The sequence below is a fragment of the Ahaetulla prasina genome, chromosome 1 (genome assembly GCF_028640845.1).
Source record: "Ahaetulla prasina isolate Xishuangbanna chromosome 1, ASM2864084v1, whole genome shotgun sequence".
NCBI classification, from domain to species: Eukaryota; Metazoa; Chordata; class Lepidosauria; order Squamata; family Colubridae; genus Ahaetulla; species Ahaetulla prasina.
Window position 1 is genome coordinate 87708804 of NC_080539.1, and position 10469 is coordinate 87719272.

The following is a 10469-nucleotide window of genomic DNA, read 5'->3' on the forward strand; positions in this document are numbered from 1 at the left end:
ACAAGAACATTTGCTTTTTTGAAGCTGACCTATTTATTAAAAAAATAAATCTAACATATTAGATATTATTTATCAGAAGGCTTCCATTAACAACTGAAGACCAACCACAGTCAAATGCAAATTTCATTTGTTATCTTGGGAACAGGCATGTGACAAATTTCTACTCAATAAGCAGGCATCATAGTCCTGTTTTGCCCAAGAAAAAACAGCTTTCAAAATTCTTGACATCATCTTTCGTATCAGACTTGTACACACTCACAACTAATTAAAAATATAACAGCACCAGCAATTAGGCTTTAAAATTATTTTTAAAGTTTTTCTATTTAAACAGAGATTTAATAAAATTTTATCCACTGAGCTTTCCAATAAACCAAATTTTTCAATATTTTGAAAGAATCTCTTAAAATTAACTTTAAAAATACAGTATATTTAAACAAATTAGTTTACATATATTAGGGATATTTTGAACACATTAAATTTTTTCTGTTTATCTCTATACACAAATAATCAGTATAGAAATCAATTGGTGTCAAAGTTAGGTACTACAAAATAAATGTACTGCATGAAACTGTTTTTTAAGTGTCTAAAAGATACTGATATACTTGCTACTGAACCTAACCTGAGATTTCTAAAAAGGAATAAGAACCCTGTTATATGCACTCTCTTAAATCATGCTTCTATTGAAATTAGAACAGTACTTAGTACTTAGAAAGGGTGTTTATTGGGGCTCAGCCAGGTAATAGTCCTCAAATTACAACAGTATGTTTCATGACATTTCAAAGTTACAATGGCACTGAAAAAAAGTGACTTATGTGTTTGTTTTTCACACCATTGCAGCATCCCCTTGATCACATGATTAAAATTCAGACATTTGGCAACTGACTCATATTTATGACGATTGCAGCATCTTGGGGTCATGTGATCCCCTTTTGTGACCTTCTGACAAGCAAAATCAATGGGGAAGCCAGATTCACTTAACACCAGTGTTACTAACTTAACAACTGCAGTGATTCACTTAACAACTGTGGCAAGAGAAAGTCATAAAATGGAACAAAAGTCACTTAACAAATTTCTCACTTAGCAATAGAAATTTTGGACTCAATTGTGATCCTAAATTGAGCACTACCTGTATTGGAAAAAGTACAGGGGGAAAGGAGTCAGAAAGTGCTAGTTGGGGAATCATTGAAAGGAAACACAAGGTTGATCCGGGGATTGCAGTGGCTGGACAAGGCCTGTAACAGGAACGGCAAAGGGGGGGGAAACCTGGGGAATCGTGGGTGGGGGTGTGTGTGCCTGGAGAATCACAACCACGGGGGTCCTTGGGGGAAGTGATAAAGCCAGAGCACGCTGCCCTTCTCTTTACAACCCGAAATCTCTTCCCGCTGGGTGGAAATGACGACGGCTGGCAATTTTGCAAGCATTAAGACGTGGGGTCAGGTACAAGTAGATTATTCTCTGCCGAGATCGACCGAGGCCCTCATAGAGACCGGTCACTTTCTAATAATAATAACAACAATAAAAAATAACTATTATTATTATTATTATTATTATTATTATTAATAATAATAATAATATAATAATAATAATAATAATAATAATAATAATAATAATAATAATAATAAAAATAAAAATAAAAATAAAAAAAAGGGAACACTAGCAAAATCCAGATTCTCCCCACCCCTCACCCCACTCCCGTCTCCGTCCCTCCTGCACCCCAACGCCACGCCGGGACAATGTACGCGAAGGAAAGGGGACCTCTTTCCCGGGAAGTCGCCGGGTCTCTCACCTCGGGAAGGGGCGGGGTTTCCCCTCGGCGAGGATGGACGGGAAGATGGGGAGGGGGGGAGAGAGTTGTGGCATGTGTGGTTGTTGAAGTGGGGGGTGGGGGAAGGCGGGGGAAGCGGCCAGCAACAACAGCGGTTTACCTCTCCACCTCCTGAGGCGGAAAAGAGCGGAGCGGGTGGGAGGTGGGGGGGAGGCCGTCAGGGAAAAACAACCTTTCTCGCATTTCTCCCTCTCTCTCACCTCAGTGGGGGGACTGATCTCAAACAGGTCCAGCCGGTTCGCGTTCCAGTGATTGATGATATCGGCCAGCTTGCGCCGTTCCTCCTCGCGGCTACCTCCTCCAACACCGCCGCCGCCCGACATCCTTCTCGGCCGTCCTCTGGGTTCCTCGCAGCCACCGACACGACGGGAGGGCCCGTGACGGCCCGGCAACAGAGTTCCCGGTGAAAATGTTGGGGTGGGTTCTTTTCTTTTTTTTTTTCCAACCCACCAAAATTAAAAATTAAAAAAAAAGCGGGGTGAGGGGGAAACGAAGGAAAGGCAAGCGGGGCAACCAGTCCTTCTGGTGCCGCCCCTCGCCGAGCAAATCCTCCTCCTTCACGAAGCCCAGACTTTGCCCCCTTTCGCTTCAAGCGCAGGGCACCCCGAGAGGCTCTTGAGGTTTCGGTGGCAGCGCTTCCTGTTCGGCGGCGTCTCTCCTTTGCCTCACGGAACAACGCCGCCGCCTCACTCCCCGCCCCGGTTGTCTCCTTTCCTTCCTCCCCGCCTTTTCTCAGAGAGAGAGAGAGACGCTCACAGACACCGTTTCGTGCGCGCGACCGCTCCGCCGTTCTATCACGAGCGCGTCACAAACGCCGCTCACCTCCTCCTCCTCCCTTTCCCCCCACCCCACTGGGTTCTTTGCGCGCGCACCTCCAGGAAAGCATCCGCGCGCCGATGTCAGGTCAAGAGCGGGCGAGGGCGCGCTGGGAAAGCAGCTGAACGCCTATCGCTCCCACCTCCCTCCCTCCCACAGCGTCTGGGTTTTGTGTGTGTGTGTGTGCGCGCGCGCGCGTGTGTCTCTATGTAAGAGGAGGAATTAGCGCTTGAGGGCGTTGAGTTTGAATTCGCGTGGAACAAGGGAGAGTCGCGCGGTAGCCGGCCAAGGCTGCGAGGAACAATGAAAGGGTGGCGACTGAAAAAAGGGGGCTGGGTCTGCATGGAGGACGAGGTTGCGGATAAGAAGCGCTTGGGAGTTACGTTCGGGTTTGTTTTTGTTTCAGTCGCTCAAGTTCTATCTAAAGAACCAGAAAGGCTGCTTGCAAAAAACAACCTGCCGTGAGTCGCTGAAGAATTAAAAAAAAGGCGCAATGTGGAGAAGCGGACGGTGCTGGACTTGAGTTTAAAGTTGTCTTTTAATTGTGCTGGAACCTTGTTCAGAGTTGGGCAAGTCTCCATATCGTATTTCCATTTCCCCCGCCCCCCACAAGAAAAGTCTGGTTTGGAATGAATTTTCTTGGCAACGATCCTCGCTACACCTGTCCGCTTAATCTGGTTGAATTTAGTGAGGTCTGTTGCTGAATGCGTGCTTTTAATGTCCCGGGATTTCATTTAATTGAACCCAAGATAGGTCGGGGACGTTCTGGTGGTCATCTGATGTTACTTTTTCTCTTGATCAAGCCTGTTTTCTTCCTAAAGCAGCAGAAAGAATTTCAGAGAAAATACAGGAATCCTTCATGAAAAAAATATGCAACTTTGGAATCAGATTATTATAAAGTCTAGTTCCTACCTCTGTAAAATAGCCATAGCACTTAGACTTATATACGGCTTCACAGTGCTTCACAGCCCTCTCTAAGCAGTTTACAGTATCAGCATATTGCCCCCCAACAATCTGAGTCCTCATTACCAAATTAACATTATTATATGAGTAAATGAGCCTGGTCTAGAAAGTGGAAAATACTCCATATTTCCTAATATATATATAGAATAAACTGATTTGATACTTCATTTTGATTAATTTCAGAAAGCTTATTTTAGAATAGAATAGAATTTTATTGGCCAAGTGTGATTGGACACACAAGGAATTTGTCTTGGTGCATATGCTCTCTGTACATAAAAGAAAAGATACGTTCATCAAGGTACAACATTTTAGTCCTGCTGTGGGAAGCAGATAGGCAGCAAGTGCCTTGGGGCAAAAAAAAAAACCTGAATGAAGTTTTATGTGCACAGATGCACAAGCAATATAATATAAAAAGCAGCTGAGGGACTGACTTTTGAAGTTACATATGTGCTTATCCATTAGCTACCTAATGAATGAGCATGTATGTAAGCAAGATGATATGCATGCCCTTCCTCTAGGCATGTTGTAGAATGAGTCATCAACTAGAACAGTAAATGAGAGAGAGAGTAGAAAAACGTATAGTCATTTGTACCCAATTTAATTATTTACATTTGTTTAAAGAGAGCAGATTGAAAGTCCAAATGATTAAATTGCTTAACAGAGTAATCGGTGGTATGTTTAAGTTAACTATGAAGATGTATGATTTGGAATTCTGAGTTCCAGTCACTTCTGTCATTGTTCTGGATCTATAGCTTTAAGTACTGAGTAATTAAAGTCTGTTGATATAAAATCAGGTTAAACAAATGCCAATTCATTAATTTGATTGTTATCAAATTAATAAAATGGTTATACAAATATAGAAAAGTTAAGAATGGAGTTCTCTAAGCAAAAAATCTGGCCAAATTCCAGGAATGCTTGAATTTCCAAAGAGTCCCATCTGTGCACCAATTGTTCATCAATTAATATCTATTTAATTTAGTTCTATGTTATTGTGACTTGGAAAAATATATATGTTTTTTGCAGTGTTCTATATTTTATTATGTAAATGTTACGTTGCAGTTATAAACTGTAAAATACCATATTTTTCAGTGTATAAGATGCATTCCCCCCCAAAGTGGGTGAAAATGTCTGTGTCTTACAGAGCTAATGTTGCTGAAGCCCCATCCAACTGCCGGCCCCACCCTTCAGCCCCTGCCTCCCAGTAATTTGCCTCCTTGCAGCAAACAGCAAACAGCCTGGTCAGCTTCAGCAGAGGCCCTGTCTCTGCCTCCCAGCAAAATCTGCCCCCGTCTCTGCCTCCCAGCAATTTGCCTCCTTGCAGCAAACAGCCTGGTCAGCTTCAGCACAACCTGATTTAGCATGAGCAGCTGATTGACGGTTGGATCAGCCTCCCGGAATACTGGCTAACAGCTGTTCCAGGATGCGGGGATCGCCACCTCCTGTCACCGCCCATCCCCATCGCAGCCTCCGCACACCTCATTTTCAGCTTCCATGCATCCTGTTTTCAGCCTTCACATGCCTCATTCGGCCTCTGTGCATCCCATTTTCGGCATCCGCATGCCCCATTTTTGGCCTGTTCCAGGCAGCAGGGATAGGCGATCCCCTCACCTGGAATGGGCCGAAAACAGGGAGTGCAGAGGTAAAAAAATGAGGCACGAGGAGGCCAAAATTGGGAGGCGTGCAGAGGCGGCGATAGGTGGTGGTGGCGACGGCAGCTATGGACAGTGACAATCCCCACAGCCTGGAACAGCTGATAGGCAGTATTCCGGGAGGCAGATCCAACCACCAATCAGCTGCTCGTACTAAATCAGGCTGTGCTGAAGCTGACCAGGCTGTTTACTGCAAGAAGGTAAATTGCCAGGAGGCAGAGACAGGGGCAGATTTTTTTTCTTGTTTTCCTCCCCAAAAGCTAGGTGTGTTTTATAATCCGAAAAATATGGTATGTGTTCCAGGATATGAAGACCTGCGATGCATTGATTTTGGAAAGTATTATCCTGAGAGCTTTTTACATCATAAATTGCAAAGAATTCATTTATGGATGCACAGAATTTATTTCCAATTTCTTGATAATTGTCCTTTTGTCTTCTGTTAAGGTGCTCCTGATAGTGATCCATTTCTTTCCCATAAAATAAATGCTAGGTCATTGTTTTAAAAAGACTTTTCATAGATTCCCTCCTATACTGGAGTGTAAAACTAGACAGATTTTTTTTTTTAATTGGGCAAAGTAGTGGCAAAGATCTGATACAAAGATGAACATTGAACAATTGAAAGAAGCTGTGCTTGACAGGGTAACATGGAGAACACTTGCCTGTAATGTTGCTAAGAGTCAGATCCAACTAAATGGTTAAAATAATAACAGTGGCAAAGATATCTCACCAATTAATCTTCTGCCTTCTTTCTCATCCAAATATATTTGAAGATGTTGTGATTTTATTGTAGAAATATCAAAACAGTTAATATTCAGTATTGTTTTGGCTGCACTGTTGCTTGATACGTTTAAGTGTTTTCGCTGTATTTTTAATCATAAGTCAGGTACATCAAACTCCCTTTGAGTCAAAGCTGAATAAATTGGTTCCACTGCAACCCTCCACATGAGTCAGGGCAGGGGAGAGTTTTGCCTGAGGCCTATGCTTAAGAACTTGGCATACAGTCATGTGCCTTTGAAGAGGCCACAACAAGGTATTTACCATGTATTTTCACATAACCAGCCAGAATGAAAGCGCTCAAGTGCATCACATTCATATAATAGCTAGATACATAGGTTGTTATCAGCCTAAGCTGCCAGTTCCAGCTAAATGCTAGTGGTGGGCACCTTATCTTTACCCTTGTCATGACTATATTTTCTCTCAGATCCTTGGAAAATAAGGAAAATCTAAACCTACGAATGACAACTTTGCTGATGATGAAGATCAGAACGATGAGGAAAAAAGCAAGACCTTTCCATTTTAAATGCAGCTGAGCAAAGATCCTTATTGCTTGAAAGCAACTATTCACTATTGCTTGAAAGTCAAAAGTCTACATTGATTTACTCAAATCCCGTAAGAGTTCCCTGTAATCTAATTAATTTCCTCTTTTAAATTGTTGTACAGGAAAATTAAACGTTTGCTGAATACTACTAAGTAGTCAAAACTGTATCTGATTTGGGATGAGATTAGTCAGAAATCCTTTACCAATGAAGGCATTCTAATTATATTTTAAACCTTTAGTAACAGTTCTGCAAGTAAGTCACTCTTAGAAATTGTGAGATGTTTATCATCTTGTCTCATTTTTCTTAAAATGAATGTTCAAATAATAGGACATTGTCAAAGGAAGAACATAGTTGTGCTTTTTCTTTTCTTTTATTTTTTTTTATTATTATTATTATTTTTTTACATTTATATCCCGCCCTTCTCCGAAGACTCAGGGCGGTTTACAGTGTATAAGGCAATAGTCTCATTCTATTTGTATATTTTACAAAGTCAACTTATTGCCCCCCCAACAATCTGGGTCCTCATTTTACCTACCTTATAAAGGATAGAAGGCTGAGTCAACCTCGGGCCGGGCTTGAACCTGCAGTAATTGCAGGCTACTATGTTCTAATAACTGGCTCCTTACAGCCTGAGCTATTCCCGCCCCTTTTAACCCTAATCATCTGCTTATACATTGACAGCAATTGAATGGTAATGGGAAATTATATTGAGAGACATTAGCAATATCTAAGAGACTCCTACAGTAATTTTGCCTGATGATGACAATCTAACAGCTATGCTATCTTAAAAACATCTGTATTTATTTCATGCACAAGTTTCAGGGTTGAGGAAAGGTTTCTACAAGGATAGAATTTCATTAAATATATCTAAATTGCCTCCTCCCAAAATGATGAAGGAATAGAATAGAATAGAATAATAGAATATAATTTTTTTATTGTCCAAGTGTGATTAGACACACAAGGAATTCGTCTTAACAATATTTATTGTTAAAATGAATATGCTCCAAAATACTGAAAAGCTCTAAGCCAGGGGTGTTAATCTCGTGTCCTCACGGCAGCATTACAGATGTATGGTGACTTTTTCCCCCTTCACTAAATTGGGCATGGGCGTGGCCAGCGTGTGATGCATGCATTTATGGTTTTATCTGATTGAAAGTACTTTTGCAAATTAAGAGTATCCCAATTTTGATCAATCACATCCCCTTAAAACCACCATTTCCTTCAAGTTTTTCGGTGGGCAGTTGCTGCGGGGGAGGGAGAGGTAAACAGCTTTTTTGAACAAAATAGTATATGGTATGGAGGATTCTATTAGATAGAATTACAGGGGGGAAACCCTCTACATTACAGAAATGGTTGAATTTTCTTTGAACAATTGTTCAATTGTTTTATTGTGCAATAAAAACTCAGAAAAGGCATTAATAACTGTTAGAAAGTTCAATTCAAATAATAGATGTATCTGAAATTATTAAAACCAAAACAAATATAAGCCAATGAGCTGACATAGTTATTATTTAAATATGTATTTATTTATTCAATTTTTCCAGTGTGTTTTTAATAATAAAAATATTTTGCATAGGCCAGGTAGAATCATATTTAAAATACTATTATCTTTAGCCAGAGGTATTAGATTTGTAGAATACCATATGTATTATTTTTTTAAAAAGAAATAAGTTGCCATTTTCTCCTTGTTGGGAAAAATGTGGTGGATTAATAGTGGGTAAAATGACCTACTTTCTGGAGCTCTAACTGGTCCAAAAAGTAGATTTTTAAAAACTGTAGTACTCAGGAACGTTTTCTGTGCCATTTATGTCATGATGCAAATTTTTTCTCAGTCTTAGGTATTCTCAAAATAATTTTTCATGTAAATTCAGCTTACTTGGGACTTACATTGTTCATCACAAATATTTGTTATTTAGTCTGAAAATTATCCAGCATCATGCAATCAGACTAAATGTTTCAGATAAGGAATGCTGATACGTAGAATTTTAGCTGACATCAAAATTTAGGGGTCTGGGTCACTGAATTATAGGCCTTTAATACTATATTCTAAATTTACCTTTGCAAAACAAAACAGAAAAGAACAGAAACAATCATAGTACTTTTGGAACAGGTTTTTCTGGAATAAATTTAGCAGTATCCCTAAAATAGCTTACAAATTGTTAATTCATTTGCTTGGTGCTAGTTACTTAGGTATGTGGTTTTTTCACATAGCATGTCATATGGATAGTGATAGGATGTCAATTTGTTGATATTGTTGGCTTTACTGAGCTCTCTTTCAAAAAAATACAAATTTTACCCTCAAATTCTCCTTTTTTTACCAGATTATGAGCTTTTTCTGATATAACAGTTGTTGTTCCTAGCAAATTTTCTTACCTATATTTGGCAATACAATTTACCCTCTTTTCATCTTTACCTTTTCCTATCATATGAGACAAAAATAGCTCTCTGGGGGTATCCCTGAATGATTGGCATTGCTTTGGCAAATAACTTCTGTATTACAAATTAAGCCTAACTCAGCAATAGAATTTAATTTTATATAGTCTTTTAAAAATTAAGTTTTTACTTTATAAAATTTAGGATGGTGTAACATTTTGGATTCAATGTTTTGAAAGTGCTTCAGAGCTCATCAGATCTATACATAAACCTGTCTGCAGCTCTATAGCAGCCATGTCTTTCTGGAATATAAGGCAGCTGCTGTAAAGAGTTACAGACATGTAATGTTCATCCTCCTCATGCCTAGTAGCTGCTGACAGTCCATATAACTTCTACCACATCCCAAGTGCTAAAACCCTTTTTTTAAAGCTTTGATTGTTCCCTATGATCAGAGTGCAGCACTTAGTCCACTACACAAAGCCTAGCCTAGTCTTTGAGCCAATGGAAATCATAGAATGGTGGTTTAAATATTTGCATGCCTGTTTAAATACGTGAACAAGCTACAGTATGTATAAACTTAAGCTCCTTTGTAAAGGAAGCTGAGCAACTTATCCAGGTTCAAAAATTAGGCATTAGTAGGGTGAACAGAAAGCAAATAAATCATGCAAAAGAAAGGAATTTAAGCGTATTTATTTAATCTATGTAGGACTCCCAAGTTTTAGTTATGTTGATTCAGAAATGTTATTGGTGCAGAATAATTGAATACAATTAAATTATTTATTTGAACTGTTCCTACATAATTACCAAAAGTTTATGCTTACTTATTGTAAAGTAAATGTAATCGAAAATAGTGAGATTTATTTCTGAATAGGCACAAGATTTTATTAATTTCCCTTATTCTTAAAAAAGAAAAATCTGTATGTTCATTTTCAAAATGATTCCAGAGTTTTTGAATCAACACCATCAAACTTGCAACCAGACACATCTATTGAGCAAAATAACTTCAGTGTACTCATGCTGTAGCATTAATATCATTGCTCTAAACAACTTGTGGTGGGAAGTTAAATATATATTTTCATGCTTTCCAAATTGCATACTATGACTAATGGATACCAGATAAATCAGTAAACTCTAAAAATAAGCCATGAATAGCAGATTGAGTATTACCTTTTTTAAAAAAAGCCACCCTCACAAATGTGTAAGCACTATTCCTACAAATTCCAAACCAATTGTCTAAAAGCCCATTCTTACGTGATATATGGTAGGGACACGGTGGCTCAGTGGCTAAGACACAGTTTGTCGATCAAAAGGTTGGCAGCTCAGCGGTTCAAATCCTTGGTGCCGTGTAATGGGGTGAGCTCCTGTTACTTGTCCCAGCTTGTGCCAACCTAGCAGTTCGAAAGCACGTAAAAAATTCAAGTAGAAAAATAGGGACCACCTTTGGTGGGAAGGTAACAGCGTTCCGTGTGCCTTTGGTGCTTAGTCATGCTGGCCACATGACCACGGAGATGCCTTCAGATAGCG

General features: G+C 39.6%; 1 protein-coding gene across 20 annotated transcripts in view; it reads right to left on the bottom strand.

Moving 5' to 3' along the window:
• Nucleotides 1–2611, bottom strand: part of AFDN (afadin, adherens junction formation factor) — a 101271-nt gene extending 98660 nt beyond the window's left edge. For 10 of the 20 annotated variants that reach the window (XM_058167773.1, XM_058167745.1, XM_058167824.1 and 7 more), the window contains exon 1: nucleotides 2026–2609. In XM_058167773.1, the coding sequence (XP_058023756.1) occupies nucleotides 2026–2148 (123 nt within the window). In that variant the 5' untranslated portion in view covers nucleotides 2149–2609. Of the gene's footprint in view, nucleotides 1–2025 lie in introns of all 20 variants that reach the window. The other 10 variants (XM_058167845.1, XM_058167797.1, XM_058167792.1 and 7 more) reach the window with 4 other exon arrangements.
• Between the last annotated feature and the right edge of the window lie 7858 nt (nucleotides 2612–10469).